At 48.0% G+C, this 17,049-nt stretch overlaps 1 protein-coding gene across 1 annotated transcript; it reads right to left on the bottom strand.

Moving 5' to 3' along the window:
- Nucleotides 1-3,430: 3,430 nt before the first annotated feature.
- Nucleotides 3,431-15,019, bottom strand: LOC149456021 (uncharacterized). The gene is made up of 10 exons (XM_089685660.1): nucleotides 14,816-15,019; nucleotides 14,500-14,699; nucleotides 14,263-14,404; nucleotides 12,813-13,800; nucleotides 8,773-8,827; nucleotides 6,894-6,998; nucleotides 6,272-6,406; nucleotides 5,931-6,137; nucleotides 5,634-5,775; nucleotides 3,431-4,535 (listed from the first exon to the last, which is right to left on the bottom strand). Exons 1-10 carry the CDS (start codon nucleotides 14,898-14,900, stop codon nucleotides 3,733-3,735), a joined length of 2,862 nt encoding a protein of 953 aa, XP_089541786.1. The 5' UTR covers nucleotides 14,901-15,019; the 3' UTR covers nucleotides 3,431-3,732.
- Nucleotides 15,020-17,049: the final 2,030 nt, after the last annotated feature.

Below are 17,049 nucleotides of genomic sequence, written 5' to 3'. Positions count from 1 at the left end.
CAACTCTCATCTCACCTGCAACTTCCTATTTATAGATCCTATCACTTCCTGTCTTTTCATTGACATCACTTCCTGTCTTCCATAGAGACTTCCTGTCTGGGTAGAAGTCAGATCCCCACCTTGTGGAACTCAGAGGAACTGCAGCCCCGAGAACCATCTGGTAGCGTGACCCCAGCATTGTGCTGGGTGTGTATAAACTGTATGTCCTCATAGAGGGGTCACCTCCACTCCCACCAAGGGGGACAGAAATATATGACTGCCTAGTCCAGCCTTTCTCAGACAGGGGTCCTCCAAAAGGTTCTAGAGGTTCCTCCGAAGGGTTCTAGGCGCTCCTTGAAATTTGAACAGTTTCTGTCTCTCACTCGGTATGAGCTTTGGGTTCAAGTGGACCATGAATTTGACTCTAATCCAAGTTGTTTGCAGGTAGCAAAATGAAACTACCAGGTTTACCTATCTCACCCAAACCCCCAGCTGATGTAGCCTGAAGTCATTTATTTAGAGGCTTTGTCACTCCTTAGTCCTGCCTTTCCCAACCAGGATTCCTCCAAAGGTTACCTAAGTTCTCTGAGAAATTAACAATTTCTGTTGCTCAGTGGGAATAAACTCCAAGTTTGGGTCGACCATGAGTCTGACTCAAGCTCAAGCTGTACATATTTTGCCAAACATGCAAACTAAATGATCAGATTTCACCAGCGAGCCCAGCCTCCAAATCTCAGGCAGTTGGACCCCAAAATAATTTTTTTAATGGCCATATTACTACCTCGTCCAGCCATTCTCAACCAGGGTTCCTCCAAAGGTCACCAGGAGTTCTTTGAGAGATTAAGTTTCTTTTTCTCAGTGTGGTTTTGTGCTTTGGGTTGACCAAGAGTGCAACCTAAACCCAAGCCATTCATAGTTCATCAAACGGGCAAGTAAATTGGTCAGGTTTTGCCAGTGCTCCCACTCACCAAACCCCAAGCTTCAGGACTATAAAATTATTGATCTCATCTCACCTGCAACTTCCTATTTATAGATCCTATCACTTCCTGTCTTTTCCTTGACATCACTTCCTGTCTTCCATAGAGACTTTCTGTCTGGGTAGAAGTCAGATCCCCACCTTGTGGAACTCAGAGGAACTGCAGCCCCGAGAACCATCTGGTAGCGTGACCCCGGCATTGTGCTGGGTGTGTATAAACTGTATGTCCTCATAGAGGGGTCACCTCCACTCCCACCAAGGGAACAGAAATATATGACTGCCTAGTACAGCCTTTCTCATCCAGGGGTCCTCCAAAGGGTTTTAGGGGTTCCTCTCTGTCACATACCTGCTAGTGAAGCTGGAAATGATGAGGGTGGCCTCTTGCACAATTCCCTTTCAAGAACCACTGGTGGTGGGGACAGGGACTGCTAGGGAAGCGAAAGAATGTAGGTGCCAGGAAGCTGGTTCAGCAAACTTGAACTTGGAGATGCTGAGGTTGGATGAGCAGAAGCGAGGAGGATGGTCATCAGCCAAGTTCTGTGATAGACTTCCCCATGTGGCCTCCTAACCAACCCTTCTAAACAGACATCCCTCCATGGCTTCCACCCACCTACAGACATGCCACAGGAATCGCCTCACTAATGCATATCCATTCAGGTCTACCCTATGCTCCAAATGACATCTCTTCGTGGCTCCCAGATTAATCCCCAAATAAAGCTCCATCCATGGCTAACTCACCTCCCCCTTCCTCAACAGACATCCTCCATGCCCACCTAATCCCCCTTCCCCTATAACAGACATCCTCCTTGCCCACCTAATCCCTCTTCCCCTACAACAGACATCCTTCATGCCCACCTAATCCCCTTTTATCCTACAACAGACATCCTCCATGCCCACCTAATCCCCCTTCCCCTACAACAGACATCCTCCATGCCCACCTAATCCCCCTTCCCCTACAACAGACATCCTCCATGTCCACCCAATCCCTCTTCCCCTACAACAGACATCCTCCATGCCCACCTAATCCCCCTTCCCCTACAACAGACATCCTTCATGCCCACCCAATCCCCCTTCCCCTACAACAGACATCCTCCATGCCTACCTAATCCCCCTTCCCCTACAACAGACATCCTCCATGCCTACCTAATCCCTGGTGGAATGATAGATGGGTCTATGGACTGATGGATTTATCATTGGAGAATACTACAGACGTCCTGAGGTCTATGAGAGTCGGCTGTTCCATCAAGGACAAGCTGGGAAAACCAAACTACTAAGACACAAGCAGAAGACTAAAATGTACAGCATGGGCCTTACTTGTAGTGTTAGAGAAATAGAGGAGACTGGAGGAGTAGGGAAAAGAAGACGAGAATGACCTTGTGGTTGGAGGTGGTGATGGTGCGGAGGAGGAATTACGGGTGGAATGATAGATGGGTCTATGGACTTAGCATGGGAGTATACTACAGACGGCCTGAGATCTATGAGAAGGGGGAGAGTCGGCTGTTCCAACAAGGACAAGCTGGGAACACCAAACTACTAAGACACAAGATGGAGACTAAAACCTACAGGATGGACCTTACTTGTAGTGTTGGAAAATGGAGAAGGAGAAAACAGGAGAAAGGAGGAGAAAAGAGGAAAAGGGAAAAGAAGAATGATCTTGTGGTTGGAGGTGGTGATGGTGCGGAGGAGGAATTACGGGAGGAATGATAGATGGGTCTATGGACTGATGGACTTATCATTGGAGTATACTACAGATGTCCTGAGGTCTATGAGAAGGGGGAGAGTCGGCTGTTCCAACAAGGACAAGCTGGGAACACCAAACTACTAAGACACAAGATGAAGACTAAAACCAACAGGATGGGTCTTACTTGTAGTGTTACAATATGGAGAAGGAGAAAAGAGTAGAAGGCAGAAGGGAAGAGAAGAATGATCTTGTGGTTGGAGGTGGTGATGGTGCTGAGGGGGAGGAATTACGGGTGGAATGATAGATGGGACTGATGGACTTATCATTGGAGTATACTACAAATGTCCTGAGGTCTCTGAGAAGGGGGAGAGTCGGCTGTTCCAACAAGGACAAGCTGGGAACACCAAAATACTAAGACACAAGATGGAGACTAAAACCTACAGGATGGGCTGTACTTGCAGTGTTACAATATGTGTTTGGAGGTGGTGATGGTGCAGAGGAGGAATTACGGGAGGAATGATAGATGGATCTATGGACTGATGGACTTATCATTGGAGTATACTACAGACGTCCTGAGGTCTATGAGAAGGGGGAGAGTCGGCTGTTCCAACAAGGTGATGGTGCGGAGGAGGAATTACGGGAGGAATGATAGATGGGTCTATGGACTTATCATTGGACTATACTACAGACGTCCTGAGGTCTATTAGAAGAGGGGGGAGTCGGCTCCTTCAAAAACTCCTGAGACACAAATACAAAAAACTACACAGGAACAAAATAATTTAATAACACAAATCTGAAGGCACCCTTTTATTATTCAAGCATCACATGAGCATCAATGTACATCATACTGTATATAGCTTCTCGCTTACTAAATATATTTGCAGTTATTATCAGGTAAAACATAAATTTTTAAAATCTAAAAATGTTGTATTTACCACTTTGAGCCAGCAGGTGGCACTCTCCAAGGAAATGTAGCTGCCTGGCTGTTTCATTTGAAGGTTCTTCTAAAGAGAAGGGGAGATCAGACTATACTTTCTGTGATGAAAGGCCTCTTCCTACTCTAACCTATCAGAGAGAGCTTTGCACGCAGCTTTGATCACTTGAGGGTCGTGTGGGTTCTCAGGTGTCGGTCAAGATGGAACTTCTGTGGAAACCGTTTCCCGCACTCGAGGCATGGATACGGCTTCTGCCCCGTGTGAGATTTCTGATGTCTGTAAAGGTGGGACTCCTGTGTAAAGCATTTCCCGCACTCAGAACAGGAATACGGCTTCTCGCCTGTGTGAGATTTCTGATGTCTGTATAGATGGTAGCCTTGTGAGAAACGTTTCCCGCACTCAAGGCAGAAATAGGGCTTCTCCCCCGTGTGAGACCGCTGATGTCTGACTAGCAGTGATTTTTGTGGATAACTCTTCCCGCACTCAAGGCAGGAATATGAATTCTCCATGGAGTGAGACCTTTGATGGGTGACCAGTTCTGATTTTAGGGGATAACAATTCCCGCACTCAAAGCAGCAATAGGGCATCTCGCCCGTGTGACATCTTTCATGTCGCACAAGCTGCGATTTCTGGGAATAACATTTCCCGCACTGAGAGCAGGAATACGGCTTCTCCCCCGTGTGAGATCTTTGATGTCTGACAAGAAGTGATTTCCGCTGAAAACATTTCCCGCAATCAGGACAGGAAAATTTCTTCTCCCCCTGAATCCCGGCCCCATCCCCCACAGTACGAGGTTGCTCAGAGTCAGAGGGACTCCATGGTCTCTCCACACTGGGAAGTCCACCATCCATAGTGGAGCTCATTGTCTTTTCTCCGGCACAATCTCCTGGGATGTCCTCATCTTCCATTTTACAACCTGGAGATAAAGTAAGACGATCCTTTGAGGGTTTCTCCATGGCGGGTCCTGCAAAAATAGAAAAACATCATCAATAGATAGGAGAGGGTTAGTCCCTCTAAATCGGGATTTTATTTGGATCAGGTGGTTCCAGGTGAGCTGTAGTGATGAGCCAACCAGGGCCGGGACACAAGGGGTGGGCAGGAGGCTCGGCTGCCTTGGGCACAATGGTTTACTAGAAGGATAGGGCGCTTTCCTTCTGTTACAAGGCTGGTGGGAGTAGTCAAAACAGCATCACCTGAAAAGTGGGTGGAGCTACACATTCTCCAGACACTTGGAGAACATACAACCACCCCCCCATCCTCGGCTAAATCCTCAGCTTACAAGGTGGCCATGGGTTCACAGTTGACGTCATTTACCAAATAAGGTTAGCTCAAGGTTGACCCAAAGCTCTTCTCCTTGTGAGAAGATATTCTCCTTGGGTGTCCTCACAGGTTGGAACTCTTCTCCTCTTCAGTGAATTGGTAAAAGGACCTTTGGTTCTTCTTCACAAGGGTCAGTTTTTCATTTGCACATCCCCATCAGAAGATGAGGACCAATGGAGGCCTGGGAGGTGCATGCTTCTGCACAACTACAAGCTTAGGAACTGCAGAATGTAATCTCTGCTAAAGAGTAGACATGAGCTCGGGTTTGGTGTGAACCTTGAAGGAAGGCATAGTGCTCATCCATTGCCACCCAATCAACTGTTGCCACGGCATTCACTGTCCTTCAGCTGCATGTACACGAAGAAGTGGGGACAACATTGACCCAACAAGGCCACATGACAACACTGACCCAACAAGGCCACATGACAACATTGACCCAACAAGGCCACATGACAACATTGACCCAACAAGGCAACATGACAACACTGACCCAACAAGGCCACATGACAACACTGACTCAACAAGGCCACATGACAACACTGACTCAACAAGGCCACATGACAACACTGACTCAGCAAGGCCACATGACAACACTGACCCAACAAGGCCACATGACAACACTGACCCAACAAGGCCACATGACAACATTGACCCAACAAGGCCACGTGGCCATATTAGACCATAAACATTCTCCATCTGGCCACATCAATGACATCACAGGGCAGAATATATCATGACCCACCTGTGCTGATCTCTGTAGGAGTGTCCTCCTCTATAAATGTCCCCGTTATTCCATCCTCCTCCATAGACTGCTGATCATCCCTCACATACGCCTCTTCTTCTTCTGATTTCACCTCAACTTTTATATCTGTCAGATCTTCACCCTAAACCAAGAGAAGGAGAGAAAACAACATCTGTAACATAGAAGGATTTATGATGTGAGATCACATAGAACATCTCATCTTGTAGAGTCCACACATCGTCTCCACATATCAGAGGGTTCCATCACTTTATGTTCCCGACCCTCAACTCCACCGACCTGATGATGGTGAGGGATGGTGTGACTTTCCTGTGTGGAATCCCGGGAATACAGAGGACGGAGACATCTCTCTGGTGGGTTCCTGGTATTAGGTGGCTCTATCGTATCCTTGTGTCGTTCTGAAAACTCCTCCATCACTCCATACTCCTCATCCTCCTCTTCATACTCTTCTTTAATGACAATATTAAAATCACTCGGGTTTCCACTCTGAATATAAAAGAAATAGACAGTGACACTCTGACACCTTATAGGAACCTGACACACACAATGATACAGTCACCATCCAGACACATCCCTTGTCTGTTACTGGAGAATGTCCCAGAATTCCCGGCACCGCTCACCTCTCCTGTCAGCAGCTCCATCATCTTCTTGGTGACTTCTAGAATCTTCTGCTTGTTGTTCTTCTTCCGTAACAAGGAGGAAGCTGGAGGCACCGCAATGGTCACCTTAATACCAGACCTCACAGGAGGGAAACTCTACAATAAAGACCAAAAATAATATCACAGGACATTCCCAGAATCCTCCTCACCTTTCCAGTCAGGTCTGTGTGATGTCATGTGACCTCCCAGAATCCTCCTCACCACTCCGGTCAGGTCTGTGTTTTATTAATAGAGATCAGAGTGATGTCATGTGACCTCCGAGAATCCTCCTCACCTCTCCAGTCAGGTCTGTGTTTTCTTAATAGAGAGGAGAGTGATGTCATGTGACCTCCCAGAATCCTCCTCACCTCTCCGGTCAGATCTGTGTGATGTCATGTGACCTCCCAGAATCCTCCTCACCTCTCCGGTCAGTTTTATTAATAGAGATGAGTGATGTCATGTGACCTCCCAGAATCCTCCTCACCTCTCTGGTCAGGTCTGTGTTTTATTAATAGAGATGAGAGTGATGTCATGTGACCTCCCAGAATCCTCCTCTCCGGTCAGGTCTGTGTGATGTCATGTGACCTCCCAGAATCCTCCTCACCTCTCCGGTCAGCAGGTAGATGATCTCCAGGGTGAGGTTTAGAAGGTTCTCGGTCATGTGACTCCAGTCCTCTTCCATCACTGGTCTCTGTAGAGGAAGGATGATCTGGTTGGACAATATGAGGATGGGGATGTATGGGGGATGTAAGGGGGATGACCCCCACTTACACTGCATCCCTTCCCAGCCACCTAACCCCCCCCCCCCCTTTTTGCTACATCCCTCCCTTACCTTCAAAGCCTACAGAAATCATTTTTGATTATGAATGAATTCAGGCTGTTTTTTCTCAGCAATGGTTTACATACCCTCCCCTAGGAGAACCTTGGGGTCAGCCTTCTGCTTGTCATGGAAAACCGAGGCCGGACTTCTCAGGGAGCGCTGTTGAGTGTAGTAGAGGGCATAGTGAGCGCCAAACAGCTGAAGACCGGCTTGCTAATGTGATGATAGCATGGAATGATCAACCCCGCCCCTAAAAACTCCCCCTATCCCCCGCCCCAATACAAGTCATATAATGGGTCAGTATAGACTGAGGAGGTGAGAAGGTGATTGGTGGGAAAGGTGATATCTCCACAATGAGCAGAATGTTCCGGCCCCAGAATTGGGGGAATGTTCTGCCCCTGAAGGGGTTAATCTGGGTTCCCACACTATATATGTGTGTATCATCATCTGCTGGAGATAAAAGACGTCACAGTGACTATGGAGGAAGAGGACGAACATGACGATGGAGGAAGGGGACGGACATGACAATGGAGGAAGAGGACGGGACATGACTATGGAGGAAGAGGACGGCGTGATCATGGAAGAACAGGACGGACGTGACGGTGGAGGAACAGGACGGACGTGACGGTGGAGGAAGAGGACGGATGTGACGGTGGAGGAAGAGGACGGATGTGACGGTGGAGGAAGAGGACAGACGTGACGGTGGAGGAAGAGGACAGACGTGACGGTGGAGGAAGAGGACAGACGTGACGGTGGAGGAAGAGGACAGACGTGACGGTGGAGGAAGAGGACAGACGTGACGGTGGAGGAAGAGGACAGACGTGACGGTGGAGGAAGAGGACGGACGTGACGGTGGAGGAAGAAGACGGACGGGATGGTGGAGGAAGAAGACGGACGGGATGGTGGAGGAAGTGACCAGGCATGACGGTGGAGGAAGAGGACAGGACGTGACGGTGGAGGAAGAGGACGGGACGTGACGGTGGAGGAAGAGGACGGGACGTGACGGTGGAGGAAGAGGACGGGACGTGACGGTGGAGGAAGAGGACGGGACGTGACGGTGGAGGAAGAGGACGGGACGTGACGGTGGAGGAAGAGGACGGGTGTGATCATGGAAGAACAGGACGGGCGTGACGGTGGAGGAACAAGACGGACGTGACGGTGGAGGAACAGGACGGACGTGACGGTGGAGGAAGAGGACGGACGTGACGGTGGAGGAAGAGGACGGACGTGACGGTGGAGGCACAGGACGGACGTGACGGTGGAGGCACAGGACGGACGTGACGGTGGAGGCACAGGACGGACGTGACGGAGGAGGCACAGGACGGACGGGACGCTGGAGGAAGAAGACGGACGGGACGCTGGAGGAAGAGGACGGACGGGACGGTGGAGGAAGAGGACGGACGGGACGGTGGAGGAAGAGACCGGGCGTGACGGTGCAGGAAGAGGACGGGCGTGACGGTGGAGGAAGAGGACGGACGGGACGGTGGAGGAAGAGGACGGACGGGACGGTGCGTGACGGTGGAGGGAGAGGACGGGCTTGACGGTGGAGGGAGAGGACGGGCGTGACGGTGGAGGGAGAGGACGGGCGTGACAGTGGAGGGAGAGGAAGGACATGACAGGGGGGCGGGTTACTGATTATAAATACAAAATCAGACCTTATTACCTCTGCTGCAACTTCCAGCAATGTCTCCTCTCTATTCCGTGCCTCATGGAACTTCCTGTATGTGCCTGACATCACTTCCTGTCTGTCCCTGACATCACTTCCTTTTTTCCATAGAGACTTCCTGTCTGGGTAGAAGTGAGATCACACCTTGTGGAGCTCAGAGGAACCGCAGCCCCGAGAACTGTCTGGTAGTGTGACCCCTCCTTGTGCTGGGTGTGTTATTATTATTATTATTATTATTATTATTATTATACAGGATGGCGAGATGACGTCACAATATATTATTATACAGGATTTATTTAAGAGGGTGAAGAGGGCCCTGATCCTGGGAATCTAAGATATGGCCGGATCTAGGGGGGTGCTCAGGTGGGCTGCGTCCCCCCAGATTTCTGTTGTGCCCCCAGACGGCTGAGCTCCTCCCCCCATCCCTACACTCAGAGCTGGGACAATCAGAAGAGAGAGTGACATAGAGATCCCGGAGGAGCCCAGGACCGCTCCCTCCAGTAGACTGGACACACTTCCATTACCCTCCCCCATCTCCTCCAAGGACCGCTTATCTCTCACAGCAGGAAACGAGTCTGATGGATGGAGCGATCCGGTGTTATCAGATATATGAGGCGGCTCTGTTCTGTTCCTCCAGACTGTAAGATGGGGGGGCTTACAGGCAAATTGTACATAATGAAGGGGGAGGTGGGGGGGTAAATGCTGGATAGGGTAATGGCATTTGGGGGGGAGGATTTCTGCTAGGAGGGGGCTTGGGGGGAATTTTTGTGCCTATTTGTACTAAGAGGGGGCGGGGTTTTGTGCTAAGAGGAGGCGGGGGATTTGTGCTAAGAGGGGGCGGGGGATTTGTGCTAAGAGTGGGCGGGGGATTTGTGCTAAGAGGGGAAGGGGGATTTGTGCTAAGAGGGGAAGGGGGATTTGTGCTAAGAGGGGGATTTGTGCTAAGAGGAGGCAGGGGATTTGTGCTAAGAGGTGGCGGGGGTTTTGTGCTAAGAGGAGGCGGCGGTTTTGTGCTAAGAGTGGGCGGGAGATTTGTGCTAAGAGGGGGCGGGGGATATGTGCTAAGAGGGAAAGGGGGATTTGTGCTAAGAGGAGGCGGGGGATTTGTGCTAAGAGGGGGCGGGGGATTTGTACTAAGAGGGGGCAGGGATTTGTGCTAAGAGGGGGCAGGGATTTGTGCTAAGAGGGGGCGGAGGATTTGTGCTAAGAGGGGGTGGGGGATTTGTGCTAAGAGGGGGTGGGGAATTTGTGCTAAGAGGAGGCGGGGGATTTGTGCTAAGAGGGGGAGGGGGATGTGTGCTAAGAGGGGGCGGGGGATTTGGAAAGGGAGAGGTTCTGTGCTCGAAAGTGTACTTTGGAAGGTGTTGTGCTAGGAGTAGGAATTTAGAGGTCTACAATTAAAAGTGAATACTTGTGAGCTACTATGACTGAGGTATTCAATATATTATTAGTAATAATAAACTACCTAAATATTATACTGGGTGCGCTGACACTTTCACAAACTCACTTGGTTGTGTGTCTAATAATCAATTTATATATACTTATAATGCCGCGCTCCTACTATAAATTCTTAATCACATATTATGTGTCACTCATCTAAATAAATAAACTAAATAGTGATAATTGATAATAAATAATTAATGTGACATATAGATTAATATGTATAAATTAAACCAATATTGTGCTAAATTATACCATGTGTGCTCAATCAATGATATCAATACAATAAATTGTGCAAATATAATTCATAAAGTGCATGAATAAATTAAAAAGTCTTTTTTATAAATTAGTGCAATGTGCAATGTGCAGGTGAACTCCTTAATCCCTCTTTCCAGGTGCCGTGTAGTCTCAATATGTGCTCACCTTAATATTTGCCCAAATAAATTTAGGCAAATAAACTTTTTGTCCTTCCAGGACTGGTGGGATGATGCTCCTATATATGGTATTCCAAATGGTAGTGAAGGCCTGCTCAGATCCTCTTTTTATCTCCAATTACTCCATACACATAGCCACTCATGGATAGACCGTTAAAGCAAAGTTCCCTCAACACAGGCAGCTTGATGAGCGGTTCACTGACAATGCTCTGGAACTCTGCGATTTTGCTCTTGTGCCGTAAGGGACCTAGGTGGTGTTTTTAGGGCATACCTCATATGTCCAAGGTCCTAAATATGTGTACATTGTGTGATTTTGTGGGATTTCATGGTTACAAATTGACAGCCGGGTCTCATTGATGACACCAGCAGAATGGCCCTGGTAGGGGCAGTGGACTAGGGCATGCAAGGTACACCCAAGGGGCTTAGGTGGTGTTTTTAGGGCATACACATACGTCCAAGGCCCTAAACTGCTTGAAAAATGTTTGCACACTCAGCCATCAGGAAGATGTTGATGAGTAATGGCCACATTCAGGTCTACATGGTGACAGGTCCACATACTGATGACTTAGTGTAGATAAAAAGGATTCAGGTTTTTGAGGTCCCAGTTTTCATGCTTACAAAGTGACAGCCGGGTTTCATTGATTACAGCAAAAGAATGGCCCTGGTGGAGGAAGTGGACTGGGGCATTCCAGGTATGACCAAGGGACCTAGGTGGTGTTTTTAGGGCATACCTCATACGTCCAAGGTATGCCCTAAAAAGAGCAGAATGGCCCTGGTGGGGGCAGTGGACTAGCGCATGCAAGGTATGCCCAAAGGACTTTTTAGGGCATACCTCATACATCCAAAGTCCTAAACTGAAAAATGCTTGCACACTCAGCCATCATGAAAGTGTCGATGAGTAATGGCCATATTCAGGTCTACATGGTCACAGTTTTCATAGTTACAGACTGACAGCCGTGTCTCATTGATGACACCAGGAGAATGGCCTTGGTTAGGGAAGTGGACTGGAGCATTCCAGGTATGACCAAGGGACCTAGGTGGTGTTTTTACGGCATACCTCATACATCCAAGGTCCTAAACTGCTTGAAAATATGTGTACATTGTGTCATTTTGTGGTTTTCATGCTTACAAAGTGACAGCCGGGTCTCATTGATGATATCAGCAGAATGGCCTTGGTGGTGTACAGACAGCCATCAGGAAGGTGTCGTTGATTAATAGCTCCTCACTCATCTACCTGGTCCATACACCAATGTCTTAGTTTAGCTAATAAAAGAATGTGGGTTTTCATGGTCACATTGATGACACCAGCAGAATGGCCTTGGTGAGGGACGTGGACCAGGGCATACCTCATACATCCAAGGTCCTTAACTAATTGAAAATATGTGTACATTGTGTCATCTTGTGGGTTTTCACGGTTACAAAGTGACAGCCGGGTCTCATTGATGACACCAGCAGTATGGCCTTGGTGAGGGACGTGGACTAGCGGCATGCAAGGTAGGGCAAACTTCATACGTCCCAGATCCTAAACTGCTGGAAAAACCTCTGTACACTCAGCCCATCAGGAAGGTGTTGATGAGTAATGGCTATATATAGATCTACATGGTGACAGGTCCATATATTGATGGCTCCACATAGGAAACAAAAAAGGGTTTTGGGTTTTCATGGTGACAATGCTGAGCTTTCATTGTGGAATAAACTAGATGCAAAATTTTGTGGTGTTTCAGTAAATGTATTAATTTAGCTTACAGTGAAAAGAATAAATAAAATGTTAATTTATTTGCATTTTTTAAAATCTGTAGTGTTACAAAAATATCACATTTACCATTTTCTGGGAGCGGGTGGCACTCTCAAAAGAAATGTAGGCTGACCGCACTACCACTACACCAAAACAGTCCTGTGGCATGGTCTGATCTCCCTGGTTCTTCATCCACAAAGAACACCTCGCTCCTTACTATGACATCTTCCTTTACAAAGCAGGGGAGATCAGACTACACTGCACGTGGAAATCATCCAGTGTCCCTCCTCTTCCATAACCTTTGATGGCTTTCGCAAACTCTGATTTCCTTACATAAGTCAAAGGAGTGCTCAACCACGTGTTTTCTGAGGTGTACATCAAGGACTGCTTCCTATAAAAGTCATTTCCCGCACTCGGGACACGACTACGTTTCGAGGGTTGAGTGGCATCTCTTGTAATGTACAGAAAGATTGGACTTCTGTGAAAAACATCTCCCACACCCAGGGCAGGCATAGGGCTTCTCCCCCGTGTGACATATCCGATGTTTCGCCATGTCTGCCTTCCACAAGAAACGTTTCCCGCAATCAGGGCAGGAAAACGGCCTTTCCCCGGCGTGATACCTTTGATGTGTGACCAGCTCCGATCTCAGCGGGAAACATTTCCTGCAGTCAGGACAGGAGAACGGCTTCTCCCCCGTGTGAGTTCTCACATGTCTGTAAAGCTGGGACCTCCAAGGGTAGCACTTCCCGCACTCAGGGCAGGAGAAAGGCTTCTCCCCGGTGTGAGACCTCAGATGTGCCGTCAGGTCTGGTTTACGCACAAAGTTTTTCCCGCACTCAGGACAGCAATATGGTTTCTCCCCCGTGTGGAATCTTCTATGGACATCAAGAGCACGTTTGACGCTAAAATCTTTCCCACATTCTGTACAGGGAAACCTCTCTGTTTGGGGGAGGGTATGACGCCTCACAGTCTGAGGTTCCTCAGGATACGAGGAATACGATGGTCCATCTACACTGTGTGGGAACTGGTGGACATTTTTGGTTGAAGGGTCTTCTCTTGGACAATATTCGGAGGTAGTGGGGTCTTCTCCTGGACAATATTGGGAGGTAGTGGGGTCTTCTCCTGGACAATATTGGGACATAGTAGGGTCTTCTCCTGGACAATATTGGGACATAGTAGGGTCTTCTCCTGGACAATATTGGGACATAGTAGGGTCTTCTCCTGGACAATATTGGGACATAGTGCGGTCTTCTCCTGGACAATATTGAGACATAGTGCGGTCTTCTCCTGAACAATGTTGGAAGGTAGCCAGGTCTTCTCCTGGACTATACTGTGTGATGTCCTCATCTTCTAATTTCCAGTCTCGAGACAAAGTGAGACAATCCACGGAGGTTTTCCTCATCTCCAGGCCATGGACTAAAATACAAAGACAAAGAGGATTACTAGACAGGAGCTCCACCAGAGGTCAGAGAGTGAGGATGGGGGGAGGACAACCAAGAAGAAGACTGGACTCATCCTGGAGACCACCATCATGGGGTTGACTCCTCCCCCATCCTGAAGACCACCATCATTGGGGTATTGGCCCTTCCCCCATCCTGAAGACCACCTTCATTGGGGTATTGACTCCTCCCTCATCACCTTCTTTTCAAGCATCTAAACCATATCTTATATTAAACACTTTTATGTAAACCTTTGGCTTCAGGACCATTTTAAGGCAAAGAATGAACCAAATAAAGGTGAAATCTGACATACTGTACCGTGAGCTATTATAACAAAGACTGACTGACTGACATCTAACTGCCAGCTGAGCCCCGCCCTACTCTGGATTTATCAATGAACAATATAAACACAGGGATGTATTTAGTGTTCATGACCCACCTGTGCTGATCTCTGTAGGAGTGTCCTCCTCTATAAATGTCCCCGTTATTCCATCCTCCTCCATAGACTGCTGATCATCCCTCACATATGCCTCTTCTTCTTCCGATTTCACCTCAACTTTTATATCTGTCAGATCTTCACCCTAAACCAAGAGAAGGAGAGAAAATATCATCTGTTAGGGTCTGCAGATCTTCTCCATGAGTCACTTTCATGGTCTAGATGCTCCGTCCCACCTACCTGATGATGGTGAAGGATGGTGTGACCTTCCTGTATGGAATCCCGGGAATACAGAGGACGGGAACATCTCTCTGGTGGGTTCCCATGACTGGATCCATCTACCTGATGATGGTGAGGGATGGTGTGACCTTCCTGTGTGGAATCCCGGGAATACAGAGGATGGGGACATCTCTCTAGTGGGTTCCCATGACTGGATCCATCTGTAGGAAACACACACACTGACTGAATTAATTGTTTCTACGTGTTTATCAGATGTTGGGGGATCTAGGTGGAGGCTCCGTACTGCTCTCTCCTTTCCAATAAAGTCTCCTCTTACCCGGTGATGTGAGGGGTGGCTGATTGTCCATCATGACGTCCTTGTAGAGGTCCTTGTGTCCTTCTAAATACTCCCACTCCTCCATGGAGAAATAGACAGTGACACCCTGACACCTTATAGGAACCTGACACACACAATGATACAGTCACCATCCAGACACATCCCTTGTCTGTTACTGGAGAATGTCCCAGAATTCCCGGCACCACTCACCTCTCCTGTCAGCAGATGGACCATCATGGTGGTCAGTTCCAGGATCTTCTGCTCTTTGTTCCTCTCAGGTATCAGAGAACGAGGGGGAGGCACCATGGTGGGGCTCTTGGTCCTGCTCCATCCTCCTGAGATTGGCTCCCCACTAGACTTCTTCACTACAACATAATCCTACAGATCAGGAGAAAGAGAAACTGATATCAATCATCTGACATCATCTACATGTCTACAAGAAGAACATGGTCTATTGGCCAGACTAGACCAGAGTGATGTCATGTGACCTCCCAGAATCCTCCTCACCTCTCCGGTCAGGTCTGTGTGATGTCATGTGACCTCCCAGAATCCTCCTCTTCTCTCCGGTCAAGTCTGTGTTTTATTAATAGAGATGAGAGTGATGTCATGTGACCTCCCAAAATCCTCCTCACCTCTCCAGTCAGGTCTGTGTTTTATTAAGAGATGAGAGTGATGTCATGTGACCTCCCAGAATCCTCCTCACCTCTCTGGTCAGGTCTGTGTGATGTCATGTGACCTCCCAGAATCCTCCTCACCTCTCCGGTCAGGTCTGTGTGATGTCATGTGACCTCCCAGAATCCTCCTCACCTCTCCGGTCAGCAGGTAGATGATCTCCAGGGTGAGGTTTAGTATCCTCTCAGTCATGTGACTCCGGTCCTCCTCCATCCTCATTGTCCTGGCCGGTCATATGATCTATAAAGGTTGCCCTGTTAACACATTATAGATAATAAATAATCAGCTGGATTGTATTAATGGTGTGATAACAAGATAGGTAACGAAATATATAGTTACTAAATAGTTTTATGGGATTTTTTTGTACGGTGGAGGAAGAGGACGGACTTTTTGAAATTGAAAAAAATGAGACAATTAATGATCTATACATGTATGTGTCACCATCTGCTGGAGGTGGAAGAGGACGGGCGTGACAGTGGAGGAAGAGGACAGACATGTCGGGGGTTTACTGGGTGTAAATATAAAATCAGATCTTATTACCTCCTCTGCTGCCACTTCCAGCAATGTCTCCTCTCTACTTCCTCCCAACTCGCTTGTCACCTGGAATTTCTTATTTATATCTGACATTACTTCCTGTCTGTCCCTGACATCACTTCCTGTCTACCATAGAGACTTCCTTTTTGGGTAGAAGTGAGATCCCCACCTTGTGAAGCTCAGAGGAACTGCAGCCCCGAAAAACATCTCCACTACCATTCTTAACCCTTCACAATGTTGCCTATATGAAATGTTCCAATTCTCCACCACGAATACATCTGCTAACTCCGCCAATAGATGAGGCCGTGCGCGATTGTGCCTAACAGTTTCCAAGTTGACAAGGTCACCCTATTACTGGGGCAGAGGAGGACGTAGTATCTTCCTTTTCATGGTGGGGGGATGGCTTTTTCTTCTAGTTATTGCCGTCAGCCCCCAGATCTCCTATGCACGGGCAGAGATCTGACGCTGTGTCTGTCTACACAATGTCCAATGAGCAGCGGAAAGTAATATATCCCGAGATAATGTTGGTATCTCAGGAGGCTTCAGGAGGAGGCTCAAGCGCCATACTCCCTCAGGCAGGAATTGAGGAAGATTGATTAAAAGAAGAAAAAGGTCAATAAAATCAAATAGTTATTAAAAGATCCATCTTTTTAAGCGGTTAAGGCGGGATTAGAATGGTACAAAGTGCTTTTTTTGGTGAAAGTTCACTTTGATCCCAGCAAAGGGGTTACAATTATGATACATTTAGGGATGAACGGAGGGACTTTGACTTTGGAGTTTCTCAAAATTTAGTCAAAACCAGCCTCTGATTGGCCTTGGGGCGCTGCCTAGGGGAAGTTACTGTGGCTTGAAAAGAAGTGATGTCCTTTGACAAAAATTATTCCCATGTTGCTTTGCAAACCCCGTGACACCCCCAAGCCACCCCGTGTAACCAAATCTTGATGACCATGGTTGTCCAACAGTTGCATGTGAGGGTAAAGTGGAGCCCATGGACCACTTCTTTGTTCAGTGCTCTTGATTCGTAGGAG

This window comes from Staurois parvus, unplaced genomic scaffold, assembly GCF_062004578.1.
Source record: "Staurois parvus isolate SC_StPar_1 unplaced genomic scaffold, SC_StPar_1.0 ptg000380l, whole genome shotgun sequence".
Taxonomy (NCBI): domain Eukaryota; kingdom Metazoa; phylum Chordata; class Amphibia; order Anura; family Ranidae; genus Staurois; species Staurois parvus.
This window is presented reverse-complemented; position numbering and strand designations above follow the sequence as displayed.

What these genes read in the sequence shown, in the direction of transcription:
- LOC149456021 (XM_089685660.1), bottom strand. Translation starts at nt 14,900, where the DNA reads ATGGAGGAGTGGGAGTATTTAGAAGGACACAAGGACCTCTACAAGGAC. An exon ending in CCATCCTTCACCATCATCAG is followed by an intron (nt 14,405 to 14,499) that starts GTAGGTGGGACG and finishes CTCTTGGTTTAG; the next exon opens with GGTGAAGATCTGACAGATAT. An exon ending in TGGAGCTGCTGACAGGAGAG is followed by an intron (nt 6,138 to 6,271) that starts GTGAGCGGTGCC and finishes TTTTATATTCAG; the next exon opens with AGTGGAAACCCGAGTGATTT.